We start from the raw sequence: 17014 nt of genomic DNA, 5'->3' as shown, positions 1-17014 counted from the left end.
CCTCTCCGATTTTCCTACTCTTGTGTCTTGCTGATCCACTCTGGTCCTTCCCTTTGCTCCCTCCCCTAAGCAGGCCATGTAAGTTTTGCACGGTCCCTGAAGTCACTTTTAATATCCCATAATATTAATGATAATCACATTTCACGTCTCTTATCAGTGGCAAAGTTCAGGCTGGCACTCTGCAAAGCTACACCCAAATCGTTGCTTTAACAGCCCAGCAGTCAGTTCCCAGCCTGTTTGGTCCGTGTTAACACCTCCTTCCTCAACTGCTTGTTAATTCCCAAGTGTCTGTATGTTTAATTTATTACTTTCCTTGTTACTTATTTATTCTGCCATACCGAATAGTTCTTAACCAGATAACTTACTGAACCAAGTGTTCCTTCATTGTGCATACCTGTGCAGAGTTTACTCGGCAGTATGGTGTGTATAGGAGCCATACAGCACATCATACCCCAGGTGTTGCAGGGGATGAGCTAACCCTGAACAAGGCCAGTTCTTCCATTCTCATGTCTGGAACAAACCTAGATGTTCAAACCTCATGTATGGGTAATCTCTGACAACAATGCCAAAAGCCTCTGTCTCTCCTGCCCAATACTTCCTCTTGACCCTGTAACGAAGTCAAGAAAAATCAAAACGGAAATACAAGAGCTTTAAAGGTCTCCTAGGCAGCCCTCTGTGCATGGTTATGGTGTGGGGCAGGATATAGCCCTGGAAGCACAAAGAGTGGGTAGAGCTCTGCTCCTGTCATCTGAGATGGTGGCCCCTTAAAGCCACTCTGTAGCGCTAGACAGTGTCATAAAGAAACTCAGGGTGACCAGCGGGAGTGAGGGACCACGTTGCAGCTGTGTGTAAGGCAGTAGCTCTGGTCCTAGAAAGCCTGCACTGAAGACCAAGGAGTCCTGACCCTTGGCAAGGCTAATTAGGCTGAGCGTATTGCTATGAAGATGAGACACAATGTTCTTTTTGTTTCAGAGATCATCCAAGGTAATCACTAGGTTGAACACCCTTATGAAAGACAGAGGAAATACTGCCATTTGATCCTGATGAATATGATACGATGGCCCAAAGGCTGGTTGAACTGGGGTGTGTTTGTGGATATCAATGCATAGACAAGCTACAAATAATATTAGATGGATACAATAATCTTGAGAACAAAAAATGTATACTGCAAGCATTTAATTCAGGGAAATAATGAATAGACAGTCCCAAATGACACCAAATGAGATTCCCAGTGTGATGAGACTTTCTCTCATTAGTATTAGAGATAAAGTATGGAGCATAGTATGAATGTGGAGCATTGGAGTAGGACTACCAGTAGTGGTGAAAGCAGATGCCAGTGGTTTGCAAAATGTTTTGGGGGATCCTGGTAAAGTGGACTTACATTTGGTATTTTAAAATATGTGGTCCTAAAGTACGCTGCATCTAAACTGGGGCCGGCGGCCTGAAGTGCAGTGGAGACACTAACGAGGATATAATGCCTAGGCTGCAGGATGGGAAATCGAGTGAGAAATAGCAGTCAGAAACAAAACAAAATGCCAACAAGAAAAAGGCAGAAAAGGGGAAAGCTGACAGGAGTACAGCTACTGAAGGATTAGTTCTGCAGCAGAGCTCACCTCAAAAAGAATTGGGATGTATGGGAGAGATGTCACTCCATACTCTTAAGGGCTGCAGAAAATTACAGGAAAGACATCAGCATTTCCAAGACTGGGGTCAGCTTCTGTTTGCAGGTATAATCTCCACATCCTGTTTTGCTGTAAGGAATTTAACCACATCACTTGGGTAGATCTGGGCAGCCTCATTCTTTCCCTTTAGCGCAAAATGCACGGCCCAGGCACACAGCAAACCTTGGGCTCAGACGCACCCTTGGCTGTCCCTGAGCACATCAGGTATGAACGTGGCAGTTTGGTATTCAGAGCAGCTGACTGCAGGCCACCGGGGAGCTGGGCAGAAGGTGAATTCTCCTGCGCTTGGACTTTCAGAGCTGTGTTGGTACTATCTTTTTTTTCCTTTTTTATTTTTTTGAGGGTCCAGACATGCTGCTATGTGATCAGGGCAGGAAAAAAAGGCAGCTAAAGAATATTCTTGCCTTTAAAAGTTTGTTCTTTGAATCCTGATGGGCTTTGGTGCTGTTTACTCCCAAGACAGGCTCTGTTGTCTCTGGATAGAGTAGGAAATCTTGGAGGCAAAAGCCACCCTCCCTTGCAGAGGCTGGCCGCAGAGGGCCTACTTTACTGCTGAGCTTCCCAACCCATCTAGCAGTGCAACCTCTTCCAAATATGGCAAGACATCAATTGCTTTTCGAGACACATACAACTTTCTCCTGCCCTGCCTCTTTGGTGTGTCTCCCTGTGGGTTTATTTGATTACATTATCATATAGCACCGTAACTCCCTACTGATGTCTCTGACAGTGATCAATAGGAGCCAGTGTGCTCCAACTGCAAGGACAAATCCTCTGCTTTCATGAGTAAGCAGGTACCTATCCTCAAAGGAACATAGGATGCTTTGGTCTGTTTTAGTCTAGATTTTTGAAGAAAAATTCCTTTTCCTGTGATGTAGGATATTTTTTGATATGTAGATAAGAAATGAGGAGTTCACGTCCTGTTTAAGACAAGCTTCTCCACCATACCTGTTGCATAAAGATAAAAATATACAGTGTGTATTTCTCTGGAAAAAAAACAAAATCAAACAAAATAACTTCAAAAAACAATCAATTTAAGATAAATTTAATATAGATTTACCATCCAGTTAAAGCCTGTATTGCTGTTCTGGGATCTTATCCACATTTTTGTGAGGTTTTTTTGTTTTGTTTTTTTTTAAGAATAGACAGAAAAGACTGACAACACCCCAAGTTTGCTTCTGTAAACTGCTTCTTACCTTAAGTAAAATTCCCAGGAGGAGCATGAGGAGGGGAATCTTGGTGGCTATTTTGTGGGTTCCCTTTCTCTCTGTGCTGGAGGGGATGCAGATTAACGTCCCTTCACTGTCATGTTGTGTTTTAAACTTGCAGTTCAGTGGGTTGTGAAATACCAGTCTCTGGGAGGAAAGTTGCTTTCGATTGTTTGCTTTTCTCTGCCTCTTTTCCCCTGCTCTCTCCAGGCAGTTGCTCTCAGCTTCAGAAAGACATGTTTTAATGAAACTCCCATGTCCCTTAAGAAAACTGCTGCATGAAGACCAAAGGCATCGGCCCCGTGGCTGAGGAGCAGGCAGGCAAACCCCTGCAGGGACCCCCTTTTGCTCAAAGTGTTTATGAAATTGTAAACCAGGCTGCAAGAGAGAGACGGTTGGGAAGCAGAAGGGAGGGGGAGCTTATTCCTCCTCCCTCTCTGTCTCAAAGTCTTTTGCTTTCCAAGCTCAAATGCTAGCTGAAATCTGACGCCTGGACTGCTTATACTGTGGGACGTGGGCATGCCCTTGCAGTGCACTGATTTCCTCTGCAGCTTGGAGAGCCAGAGCCTCGCTGAGGCTCCCAGCAGAGGAGCCGCTCCATCAGGCAGCAAGTGCCACATCATTGTGCTGCCTGTGCAAGGGGCTCCAGCATGGTCCTGAGGCTCCTGCTCCTTCTTGGTGGGCTGCTTAGGGCCACCGAGCCAGCGCCCCGCTGTGAAACCGGCCAGGAGACCCTAGGTAAGGCTAACCACCCCAAAAGTCTCCCTTCTTCTCTCCCTCCTCCTCCTGGACATCAGCAGAGTAAAGAGCTCCAGCTTTGAGGTGAGGGAGGTAGGAGCTGTCCCCCTCTCCTAGAGACAAGGGGATCAGCTCTTTGGAAATCTGCAAATTGCCAGTGATGAAACTGGGGTTGTGCTTGGGAAGCGTGAATGGAAAGGCAGGCAGCAGTCTGGCTCTGCAATAGAAAACCAAGTCTGTGATGTAAGGGAATATAATGTTTCTCCATCACCATCTTTTAAGACCATGTGTAGATTGTCTCTGTCAATTTACAGAGTTCCCAGTCAGTAGGATCCCCCTCACTGTCGTGGGGAATGCGGAGGATTTGCCCCATTTCTGGCCTTGCCTTCTAGGAATGTGGCAGTCAGATTGCAAGATGAACTTTCAACCTGTGTGCTTTTCTGCTTGAGAAAAAAAAACATCTCCTTACATTCAGCTTTAGGTCAATTATTTCAAGTCCAAAGTATGAAAAGATTTATTAGGATCTGACAGCTGTAGGGTGTGTTTTAGCTTGCTATAAGCAATATGGAATTTGTATTAGTTGATTGGCTGGAAAAGCAGATTTACCCATGAGAATAAAGGTTAGATAGGAACACGCTGCTGAATGAATTGAAAGCTTTTGGTGCAGTAACCAGTTGACTAACAAAAAACATTAACAGTATCTTTTTAAAGTACTTTTGATAAAGTGGACTTGAAATCTGAGTTCATCTATGTGGGGACAGTGGAGAGTTGAATTCCAGTGTAGTGACAAGGTCTATTCCAGGAAAACTATTTACAGAGGTTTCAAACTCCAGATGATTCAGAAAGACATTTATTTTATGGGAATAGAGGAAGGGATAAGTTAACCTGAAACTGACCTTAATGTCACCCGAGGAAGTGCAGCTATATTTCAATACTTAAACATAAGCTGTAGACTATCACTGGCATTGAACTGCTACACGATGCAGTCCATGTGCCATGTACTGCATATAATTTGAGAGTGCTGTTCCCACGAACATCAAAGGGAGGTCTACCGCAGCCTGAAGGGATTTTATTTTTGGATAAAGCTGCACAAAAAGAAGTGTTGTAGACTATTTACAGTGAATTACAGGAAAAGGCTGCGTGGTTTGCAGCATGACCTTTCTCTGTGAGGTATGATTCTGCTCCAGTTCCAGCTGATCAAAGTTTTGCCATGGGGTGTTACTCCTAGCGACCACAAATGTAGGGATCATTGAGGAGTAACTCTCCTGTGGCAGAATGTTTTGTGTGTTTTGGCAACTCGCTGTCTTTAGGGGAGGGTTGAGGAAAGGCAGGCAATGCAAATATACCTTGCATGTGGTGGGACTGGAATAAGACCCTATAGGGGTGGCTAATGGTAGGGAAAGTGAGCTGCCAGTGCCACTATCTGGTGTGCGACATGAGGAAGGGGCACACTTCACACTGGAGGGGTGTTGGACCAGGGAATAAAGTAGCAGCTTGGACTTTGAGAGACTTGCTAGATTTCTTTACAGTCTTCCTTCTCTAAAGCGACGATGAGGTCATGTCAGGCCACCCGAAAATAAAGGGGACTGCAGTGCTGCACATGTTCACTAATAGACCTTGCAGGGACCTCCCCTCAACATCCAGGGCAGTACGTTATGTCTTCAGCTGTAGCAGTGGGAGCTTCTCCCCTGTTTTGTGATCCCTCATGCAGATCTCTGGACCTCAGTGGTCAGACCTGTGGTGCCCTGCTGAGAAAGACCAGCCTGGAGCTGCTTGTACGGGAGAGAAGGGCAGCAGGAGCCAGTGCCACTGCCTGACTCCCAGCAAGGCTGGAGCTTCTTTCTGCCAGCTGCCTGGCCTTCTCAGTGATATTTGCTGTGACTCATTTTTCTTTTTAAATAAGAAACCAAAATGAAACATGGCTAACAATACCGAGACCCTTACAAAATGCTTTGTGCTTTTCTGTTTAGTAAAATAAGGAGATTACTACTGTCAGCCAGCCCCACAATATGGCACAATCATCACACATGCTGTGGGGAGTTTTCTGAGGAGCAGCTGGGAACCATGGCACTGAGAGAGGGCAGATCCCTTCTCCCTAGCTGTGCCCTGTATCCTGGGGGAGCTGGTAAGCCACTGTCTCCACCAGTGCTTAGATGCTACGTTGCCCCATTGTGAGGCAGCACTTCCAGACCCTGATGAGTTTTACTGGCCTCGTAGCCTCTAGTTTGGGTGAGAAAAGTACAGCTTAGCATGCTTCCCCTGAAAGATGGGCAGCCTTTGGTGGAGGCAGCTAACAGCACGGGTTGCTGTTTGATTATCAGAGTTGTGCAGCCTGCAGGTATATCAGTCTGCTGCTGACTGATGTATTCCAGTGGTATTTAGCCAAATGCAGTACTTTACCATCACTGACAAGAAAAATAACAACAAAGCAGAAGCAGGCTGAAGTCACATGCCTTGAAATAGTAGAAGCAGGTGAATTCCCTTGCAACCGGGGCCAGTTTTGCCATCAAGATGCTGCCAGGCATTGGGCTAAGGCTGCAAAATAACAGTGATAAAACCTTTCCCGGGCGCTTGCGTTCAGAGCGCGCTTTACTGGGGACCCTTAGGGCGGAGGTGCCGAAGCGCGGGCGCGAAGCCCCGGGGCTCGCCGGCGGCGCCGGGCGGCAGCACCCGAGCGGCGCGGGCTCCGCCGCCGGCGGTGGTGCCACCGTGTGGCTCCTCGGCTGCTGCAGGCGGCCTCGGGGGCGCGCCGGGCCTGCACCGAGTTCAGACGTGAAGGGGATGCCGGAGCCTTTGCCAGCCCCGCTCCCCGTCCCGTACGTGGGACAGCCCGTCAGGGGTCTGCTCAGGACCGGAGCTGTTTGACCTGAAGCAGCGGAGGTGGGAGAGCAGCTGGAGGGCTGCTCCTGGGCTAGCCCTGGCTGGCAGCTCGTCACCTGTGGGTGGCCTCCACTCCCAAGCACCTTGGTGTTTCCCATCACCCTGGCTCACTCTGCTCCTAGGCCAGACATTGCTGCATCCTGAGGGTCTCTGAGATTAACCACTGGAGATGGGAGGGTGTGGGGAGGTGTAAGGAAGAGAGCTGGGAGAGAAAAACAACCAGGATGGGAGGCAGGGGACAGGTATTGTATTTCTTCTGGAGCCCAGAACAGATTTTGTAGCACTGGCTCCTCTCTAAGCTATGCCACTGGGTAAGACCGTCTTCTGGAAAGTCAGACTGACAGAAAAAGTGGCTTCACGTACAGATGCTATACCTTTCCTCTCTCCTCCTCTGCTGTTCTCATCTCTGTAGTGTGCTTTGGTTTTTGCTAAGGGAAGAAGGGAAAGCCATTTCCTTCCATAAGCTTCACGGTGGCCCTGTTTTTGTGGGACCTGCGCATACTAGTTCACCTGCCATGGACATCTCTAATGCTTGTTTCCTGGTGAAACCCGTGTCTTTGTGCCCACATGCAGGCAGAGCTTCTCCAGCTACTGCTGCTGTCATGCGTCTGGCTGCGCTGGGTGTCCTGGCAGTACGCCGGGATCTGCTCCTCTGCCCCAGGGCCAGCGGTGCCAGCTGGGTCCCTCATCCTTTGCTGGAGTCTCTTTGCTGGGCTTTTATGACTGCTGAATCTTGTCTGGACAGAGACACCCTCCCAGTTGGGTGCAGCTGTCACAGATCAATGGAGTTTAATGGACTTAGGGTTGCTCTGCCCATTGCAGAAATAAACCTGAAATTTCAACCCATTTGTTTATCCTGTTGTAACTCCATTGGTTTAACTGGCACTATTTCAGTTTTACAGGGTTATAACAGGACACCCTTATCTAGAAGGCAATATGAGTTTAAAGCATAGATTTAAGTCAAGGCTGTTGAATTAACTGTAAATCTTTTGCAACATAGAAATACCACATTTAGCTAAAACTCAACTACCTACAAAAGAACTAGATGTGATGTTATTTACAATAGTTCTTATACATCTAAACTAATGAAAAGACAGAGCTATGCTAGGGGGCTGCATACACTGTGTTTGAAGAGGATGGAATGGTGTTCTGGCAAAGGTTTTGGAAGAGTGGTAGCACCAAAGATAAAAACCTCAATTTTTCAGACATGATCTTCTGTACCATGGCATTCAACACAGTTGAACCAACTCAAAGGTAAGCTTCTGACTCTGTGGTAAGCTGTTGACCAAAGCACTTAGAGAGTCCTGCTTCCTTGGACAGTGGGAACTGCGCTATAGGGCGCGTATGGTCACAAAGTAAAGCTATGGAGGCATCACAGCTCCAGATTACAAGGCTAATAAGTGTTTTCACCCTTCTCCAGTCACCCTGACAAAAATTTGATCCTTTAGATGCTAGTTGTAGAGATTTTCTGACCTATTCCACCTTCTCACCCCAGATGTTGTTTGAATACCTGCATCCCCCAGATCTGCGCTGATTTCTCCTTCCTTCACTGACCACTGAGAGATGATCTCTGTATCTCTCTAGATCATCTTGGTGCTTGCTGAACAGCAAATGCAAGTTCAGCAGCAGCCCAGCCACATGGGCAGCCCGGCAAGTCTTCAGCCAATTTGGCAACTGCCGGGCCATTTTGTTGTTGTTGTCTTCGTTGCGTTTTGTTTTCTCAATCAGTAATTTTTCCCTCACAACTTGGAAAAGACCTCAGCTGAGGCCAAAAAAGTGCATTTAGTGTCTTTTGGTTTGGGGATTATGCTTCTGTTCAGGGTTTTCAGCTGGGATGACTCTCTGGAGCAGCACTTACTGGCCAGAGACACAACTGGGGTGACACTAGAGATCCTGTCACTAGGGGCACCAAGACAGGCAATGGGGACAGACAGGCAGACAGAAATACTCTTCATCAGTTCTTTTAGGCTCCTACAACTGCAGCCCTCTGACATGCATCTGGACAATTAGAAACAAGGGAAAATTACTAGCCACTTTGAGCCATTGCCAAGTGGCAGGTCTTGGTGGGCATCTGCACAGATTTTGACCCGTGGTCTGCAGGTTCTGTGAACTCCCATCACCTATGGGAAAGCCTCAGCATCTTCTCACTGGCCCCAGACCAGTCCTGTGAGAGAAACAGCCCTGAAGAGCCAACTGCAGTGTCATTGCTGTGGGAACACCTTCAGTAATTCAATAAAAATGGGTGTTTAACCGAATGCTGGGCAGCAGGTGAGTTAGAAAGAAGGGTGATTAATAACAATGCTGGCCTGCATCTTCCTGCTGTGATCTTGCTCTGCAAAGTGAAGGCAGATTAAGCATTAATCTCTTTCAGGTGCTTTCAGGCTTCTTTATGTGAGGGAGCAGGGCTAAAAGAGGCCTCCTCACTGCCTGCATGTTGGACTCCTGCATATCGCTTCTGCCTGTTTGCAAACACATCACTCTCCTGGGGCAGTTACAGCAATTGCTGGAGTGGGAGATTAGTAACAGGAATTCAGTCCTCTACTCAAAAGCTTTGATGTATCCAGAAAAAGGAGTTAACCATGTGGGCTTCTTTTTGCAATCACTCCTCTCTTCTCCAGTTTTCCTGGAATTCCTTCTCTAGCTGAGGATCTTCTCCACTTCTGCCCCTGCCTGTATGCCTTAGATATGTAGCTGTCTTCTCTCCTGTGCTTTCTGCCTAACGATTTTCCCCCTAGCCAAGCTACTCCACTGCCTCATTCCTCTGCTACTAGTCCCCTTACTTCTCCACTCCTCCTGCACCCTCCCCCTGGCAATTCTGATCCATTATAGTATTCTGTAATGGATCCTGTCCTGCTCTTGTCCTTGTGCTGTACCTGGCTCTGGAGGCAGGCTGTGCTTTGCCATTTGTAGATGTTGTTGCAATGCTTTGCAGAATGGTACAGCCCAGCAGTGTTTGCATATTTCTGCTGATTTTGTCTCCTTAGTGTGACAAGGCAGATTATCATTACAACGACTGGCTCGATGAACTGTGTAGAACCACAAGGTTTCTAGTATGATATAACTGAAATGCATTGTTTGGAAAGGCAGAGGTTTTGACTATAAACAGACCAAAATGAACACATATGCCTTTCAGTTTAAAACAGAATTGTAAGAAACCCAGAAAGCTGGTAGGGGGTGTGTGGTCTGTACAAGATAAATTATCTTATAGTGTTCGATCTGTTAGTCATGACAATGCAATTGTGCAAGCCTCACTGAATGATTTAGATATTTTGAGTTTAAGACTGGCCCTTGGTCTTATTCCACAGCCTCAAGCACCCAAGTCTCCTGTTGGCTTTGCTCTTGAAAAGGCAACGGGCCAAGCCATGGCACTGGAAGTAGCTGTTGAGCTCTATTGTCTGAGTTAGGGTTAATCATAGCAGCTTGCTTCTTTCAGTGCTGAATCATCAAGAGGAAAAAATGTAAGCTTGGCAGTAAAATATGTATGTGCTGCATTGTAGATTTTCAAGCTTGCCTTTGCAAATTAAAACCAGAAGTGTATATTAGAGAGAGGGCTCAGAAAGCTTGAAATGGCTTTTCTCTTCTTCAATAAGTTATTTTATCCATAATCTTAAATAGAGGCTTTGCTACTGAAAGGACTTTTGTAGCTCTGGTGGAATAGCTAGAGTACAAAAATAAACATTAAAAAATTGAAAAGGTTGTTCTGGGTCAGGAAGAAAAAGGTCTCTCTGTACCAACCTGTCCGCAGATGGGACTATGAGAGGAGGCGGCACTGTCTTCCTCTGAGCCCAGGGAAGCTTCTGTTCAAAAACTTGAAGAGGTTTAGGCTCTTTCAAGCACACAAGAAGCAGTGATTGAAGGCTGCCAAGTTAATCTGGAGACCTGAGAAAATCTGTGTGTCATTGCCTGTCACTCCTTTCGTGAAAAAGAGAAAGGGAGTGACTGAACTCTTCTAGCTAGCATTGCTGGAGCTTCAACACAATGAGCTATAAGGGGTGGGGATTGGGATTTGCTGGTCATTTCTACATGCAGAGACCCAGACCCATGGGTGCAGGGCACCAGTAGCAGAGTGTGGAGCTGCAGCCTGGGAGCTGGCCTTGGAGACTGCAGCCTGCTCTCCAGGCAGGCACACTCTGGCCCAGTTACGTGTATCCACACTTATTTATATAAGTACACACACTTGAGAATTATCTTTGGCCCTTGCAGAGCCGCACCCTCCAAAACATATGCAAGCATTGGCGTTAGGAAACATAGGAGAAGTCCAAACAACACATCCTCACACATGGACATTTAAGACTTGCTATAAAGCAAGGTCTAGTATAAGCCAGAGCTTTTCTCTTTTGCTTTTATGTATATTAACTCCTGATAACCTGAAAGCTCAAGCTGTTGTACTCCTGGGTGTTTACATGACAGAGCCGTGGCTGAGGTACGGCTCACGTGGCAGCTTGCAGGGGGCTGTCAGGGGGAGAGGTGCTGCAGTTTGGGCAGAGCTGGCCTCTGAGATGGCAGAAGAAGCTGCATAGATGTCTCTGGCAGAGAGACATGGGGAGAAAACAGCACAGTATGCTGCAAGAATGTGAGGTTTAGATCTAGGTTTAGGACCCAGGAGAAAGGAGTCAGTTTTTCTGCTAGTCAATGACTGAGTTTTGGTAGCTCCGATCTTGTGATGGGCATCCTAGGCCAAAAGTAGTGGAAAAGCTTTGTCCTTTGCTGAAGAATCACCCCTGCTTATCACATACTGAGACGAACAGCTTCAGTTGCCATGGGAAAGGTTTATATGGATTTGGGTTCCTCATCTAAAAAATAAATCTGTCCTCCAGTCAGCATCTTTGTTAACAAGTAATAGCCATGTTGCTTAATAGATTGCCTCTCCCTGTAAGTACTGTAAAAATAGGAAGTGTAGAAGCCAGGTACCAGTCTGAAACCAGAGTTGCCTTTACCTCTCCTGGGCTAACATCTACTCCTGCTTGCAAAATGATCCAGTCCTCTTGTGAACCCAGCTACAGTATATGACTTAGCAAAATTTCACATGTTTCTTCCATCAGCTATCTATTGCTTCCTGACACCTCTCCTTCTGGCCAGCTGGGCAGAAGGAGGCATCTGCTAAACACAGCAAGACTGCTGCTGCTCTGAGAGCCAGAGCAGGGGGAAGGAGCAGCACCGTGCCCAGACCCTGCCTGCTACATTTTCCCTTTGGTTTCCTCTGCTTGTTCCAGCATGTTGCTAGAATACCTTTTTGCTCCAGCTGAATAAGCAGAATACTGAGGCACCAGTGAGAATGTGTTTGTGCCACGTATCAAACTGACTGATGGCTATAGCACTCCTGCACAGTAATAGCAGTCTGGAAGGTTGTGTGTGCCTCAGTTTTGTTATTTGATCAGTGCATGTTGGAGAGACAAAAAAAAGGACGTTTTAGCTTGGTCACCGAGCCAGCAAAGGGGGAATGGCTCTTACCTTTAGGGAAATGTGAGCAGTTGTGGAAAGACCATTCGTACTCCCCAGATGAACCCATGAAGAACTTTCAGCACACGTGACCTTCTAGTCTAAAATAATAGCTACAATACAGCTGAGGAGAAAAAAGCGTCAGATTTTTTAGCCACCCTTCAGTGAAGGAGGTTCATTGCTAATGACCCTGGTGATAACCAGAGATCGTGTCACTCTGTTCATTGGGACATGGCTGAACTCAAGCCAGTCCCATCCACACCAACTTTTCCCCTCTGCATGGAACATACGGCTGGCTCCAGACTTGTGTCCAAGGCTTCACAAACTGTGAGTGTGATGGCATTGCGATATAAGACTCTCCAGATTCAGGAAGTGACATCCAATTTTATCAGCAGGATTAATTGCTGGAGCTCTTACTAACAAGCAATCACTCCTTTCTCTTTCCCAGCTAGCATTGTACAAAATGCTATTCCTTGATTATTCCCAGGTGTAAAGCTGCATGCAGTATCTGGCTGAAATGAAGCTTTTTTAGAAATGCCTCGATCTTAATAACTAACTCACTAAGGGGATTGTGCCTAACTAAGGGAAACACTGAAATCCTGTAACAGAAGGCTCTGTTGATGAACCAGGTATTGTTTATTGCTATTAGCATAATGTACCAAGCCAGGAAAGGAGTTTGTATGGATATAATCTTTTCCAGCTTGCTGCTTACTAGGACTTGCTGGTGTTGGAGATGGGCTGTTTCAGCTGGTTCTGATCTCTCATTTATTTTATGAGGTAATGTGGATCAATGACAATTCATAATATAGAACCAGAGTCATTTCCAGTTAAATGTCTCCCTCCAAGATAAAATTCCAAGGTTAAGTTTGTTCTCATTGTAATTATTTTATTTTGGCTAAAGAATGATGAACTCATTAGCAACACATATGCAGATGATTACATTTAAACAAATATGCCAGGAGTAGAAGTTTAAACTTTCCTTAGTAGGAAAAAAGAAAACATTTGTCCTCTTATGAGGACAAATGTTTAATTCACTGAGTGAGAAGCTGGATGCCTGTCCCCCCAGTGAGAGTCAGAAGAAATAGCAACATAGCTAGATCCTGAATACATCACCAGGAAAGCAGAGCCGTTGGCGTTTAAAAAGCTTGCACATAGTGGCTTAGCTCCTGGTGAAAACAGCTCCGATACCTTGGTAGCAATATTTTTGTTTAGTTGCCGCTATTGGTGAAGGGTAATATAGAATCATTGGCTACAGGAGCAAAAGAGGCCTCTCCTGGGTCATCAAACCATGTTCCTTCAAAATCAAGAGCTTCATTTATTTAACCTAGTGAATCGAAAGCTAAGGGGATCTGATTGCTCTCTGCAAACAATGAAGACATGCACCAGGGAGCACAGAGAGCTATTTAAGCTAAAGGACAATGCTGGCACAACACCGCACAAACTGGCCACAAATACTTTTAGGCAGGAAATTAAAAGGCAATTTCTAGCCATTAGAGCAGTGAGCTTTTGGAAAAGCTTTCCCATGAGAGTAGTTGGGGAGGGAAATAATTAGTTTTAAGATGTTATTAAAAGGATTATAAAATGCTGCTGCTAGAGATAGGATGAAGTAGGATGGGGAAGAAATACGTTCCCTCATATCCACCAACGGTTTAACTGCTTTACAAGAAAGCTATGCACAGCATTATGTGGGACCAATACATTTGTTAGGGGAAGATCTGTAAGGCATGTTGGTATGTACAAAAGGACTGACATGGACTTTTAGACCAGACCAGATTACTAAAGACCTACATTTTCATTACTGAAATTTCCTAGGCAACCAACTTACAGTTTTTAAGCACGTCTAGAAATCTTGTCAGGTTGTGAGGGCTGGGCAGCTCAACGTCTTTTTCAAACATAGGCCTGATTTCTTACACAACCACACTCCAGATATATTGTCAAGTCCTCCCTTTTTGAAGTGAATTAAAGACTGGCTGGTCAGTGTGCTTCTCTGGCCATGCCCTGCACCTGATCCCTACCATTTGTCCTGTCTTCTTCTTAAACTCCATTGCCAACTCTTTGCCTGGGTGAAGGTCTCTTTTTTTGTGTGTGTGGATGGGGGTGTATGGGGGTCCACATGCCAGCCCCTGCTGTGAGACCATGGGTCACAGGTGCTTGTGTGTCTGGGGTGCGGCAGCTGGAGGGACCAGAGTGCACATGCCTTGTGTGTGTACGTCAGTGTGTGCAATTGCTAGCAGACACCCAGCTGGATTAGCAGTGGACAGGACGAAAGATCTGGGACCTGGGTGTTTGAGTGGCTGTGATCCTGGGCTGGATGCTGAATAGACTGGAGAGTCTTGGAGTTGGCTACGGAGGAACCAGGAGGTCCAAGCCAGCTATTGGGAAGACCTCAGTGTCTGGAGCTTGGCTACCAGTGAGAACCTAGGTCTGGGCCAGCTACCAGAGAGACCAGCATGTGTGTCAGTGCATGACACAAGTGGGTTATCAGTGGATCCAGGAGGCAGCTACTGGGTAAGCTGAGCCTAGCTACTGGGGTTCCTGTGTTCCTAAGCTGAGCTACTAGAGTAATCCACCTGTACTTCTTTTCCATCCTGATTAGCCAGAAAGGGTAACGGGATGATGCTTTTGGGGCTGGTTGTGTTTGCTTGTAGTGTTTTTTTCTCTGTGCATATATCATAGAATCATAGAATCGTAAAGGTTGGAAAAGACCCTTAAGATCATTGAGTCCAGCCACCAACCTACCACTGCCAAGTCCACCACTAAACCATGTCTACCCTTCTTTTAAATACCTCTAAGGATGGAGACTCAACCACCTCCCTGGGCAGCCTGTTCCGATGTTTCACAACCTTTTCGATTAAGAAGTTTTTTTTAATGTCCAACCTAAACTTCCCCTGATGCAGCTTGAGGCCATTTCCTCTCATCCTATCACTAGTAACTTGGGAGAAGAGACCAACAGTCACCTTGCTACAACCTCCTTTCAGGCAGTTGCAGAGAGTGATAAGGTCTCCCTTCAGCCTCCTCTTCTCCAGGCTAAACCACCCCAATTCCCTCAGCCGCTCCTCATAAGACTTGTTCTCTAGACCCTTCACCAACATCGTTGCCCTTCTCTGGACACGCTCCAGCACTTCAATGTCCTTCTTGTGCTGAGGGGCCCAAAACTGCACACAGTACTCGAGGTGTGGCCTCACCAGTGCCGAGTACAGGGGCACGATCACCTCCTTGCTCCTGCTGGCCACACTATTTCTGATACAAGCCAGGATGCCGCTGACCTTCTTGGCCGTCTGAGCTGCCTCCAGGCAGCTGTCCAGCCACTCCTCTCCAAGCCTGTAGCGTTGCATGGGGTTGTTGTGACCGAAGCGCAGGACCTGGCACTTGGCCTGGTTGAACCTCATACCGTTGGCTCCGGCCCAACGATCCCAGCTGTCCAGGTCCCTCTGTAGGGCCTTCCTGCCCTCCAGCAGATCGACACTTCCACCCAGCTTGGTGTCATCTGCAAACTTACTGAGGGTGCACTCAATCCCCTCATCCAGATCATCAGTGAAGATATTGAACAGGACCAGCCCCAACACTGAGCCCTGGGGGATACCACTCGTGACTGGCCGCCAACTGGATTTGACTCCATTCACCACCACTCTCTAGGCTCGGCTGTCCAGCCAGTTTTTAACCCAGCGCAGAGTGCACTTGTCCAAGCCGTGAGCAGCCAGCTTCTCCAGGAGAATGCTGTGGGAGACCGTGTCAAAGGCCTTACTAAAGTCCAGGCAGACAACGTCCGCAGCCTTCCCCTCATCCACTAAGCGGGTCACCTTATCATAGAAGTGGACCAGGTTAGTGAGGCAGGACCTCCCTTTCATAAAACCCTGCTGGCTGAGCCCGATCCCCTGGTTGTCCTTCAAATGCCGTGTAATGGCATTCAGGATGATCTGCTCCATGACCTTTCATGACAGGCCTGTGGTTCTCCAGATCCTCCTTCCGACCCTTCTTGTAGAGGGGCATCACACTCACTAGTTTCCAGTCATCTGGGACTTCCCTGGTTGACCAGGACTGCTGACAAATGATGGAGAGTGGCTTGGTGAGCTCCTCTGCCAGCTCCCTCAGTACCCTCGGGTTGTTGCCATGTAATGAGTGCCTGTTGGGAATACGTGCTTGTCCCTGTATGGCTGGACCTCAGGACATAGAGCTGCAGAAGCCTCTGTAGGGCTCCCAGAGTGGACAATTCCTAACATGAGGGAGGTACCATGGATACTTGCCCCATTATGCTTTTTTTTTCTCTCTTTATTTGCAGGTCAATGCCAAACTGTACAGAAAGGTATGATGTGACTTTGCTCGCTGTCCTTGGAGAATCTCAAAACCTTAAGTATTTCTTCATTATTTCCTGAAAAGTTTTCTAATGTTGGTGCTATGGTAGGTGTTGTTCCTAGAGAAACAAGCTCTTTCACACAAGGTAGGACTTTGCTGCTGTGACAATGGTATTTGTTACCAGCCAGAGACATTAGCAAGGGAAGGAAGCTCAAATGTAGGCCCATTACTGTAATAGCAATTTTATGAAAACACATCTCTCTATTACTCTCTTTTCACCTCTGAGTGGGTTGAGAGTATTAACAACATTTATTCCTCCTAAGACCTCTTAACTTCTTAAAATGTGTTAGTTTTATGAGAATATACATGTAAGCACATTTATGGGCCTGCTTGCCTCTAAGTCCCAGAATAATTTTTTATCCTTCTGGGCAATTTCAGTCAAACCTCACAGAGGGTCTGCATTTTCAGAGATATTAAAGTCTTACAAATTTTGTGGGCCCAATCAAAGGAGAGAGATATCTTACTGATACCTTCCCAACTAAAGAAAACTTATATGATCTCACACCTCATCAGTGAATCCATACTAAAAGGCAAGGACGGGGAGAGAAGGATATCACAAATACACTTTATTCAGGAATCTGAGTTTTTCCATATTAGACACCAGCAGATTCACACCTCAATAGGGGATTTTTCTCTCTTATGGATTCTCTGGTGTTTAATAAATTCAAACTGTATTCTTAATTTAAATCAGGTAAGATTTAATTGAGTGTGAGACAG

General features: G+C 46.4%; 1 protein-coding gene across 1 annotated transcript in view; it reads left to right on the top strand.

Moving 5' to 3' along the window:
• The first annotated feature begins 3408 nt into the window (after window positions 1–3408).
• Window positions 3409–17014, top strand: part of CPZ (carboxypeptidase Z) — a 36302-nt gene continuing 22696 nt past the window's right edge. The window contains exons 1-2 of the mRNA XM_064449050.1: window positions 3409–3625; window positions 16224–16247. Of these exons, the coding sequence (XP_064305120.1) occupies window positions 3538–3625; window positions 16224–16247 (112 nt within the window). The 5' untranslated portion in view covers window positions 3409–3537. The remainder of the gene's footprint in view (window positions 3626–16223; window positions 16248–17014) is intronic.

The sequence above is a fragment of the Phalacrocorax carbo genome, chromosome 4 (assembly GCF_963921805.1).
Source record: "Phalacrocorax carbo chromosome 4, bPhaCar2.1, whole genome shotgun sequence".
NCBI classification, from domain to species: domain Eukaryota; kingdom Metazoa; phylum Chordata; class Aves; order Suliformes; family Phalacrocoracidae; genus Phalacrocorax; species Phalacrocorax carbo.
Note: the sequence above shows the minus strand (reverse complement) of the source record. Positions and strands in the feature narration are given on the sequence as shown.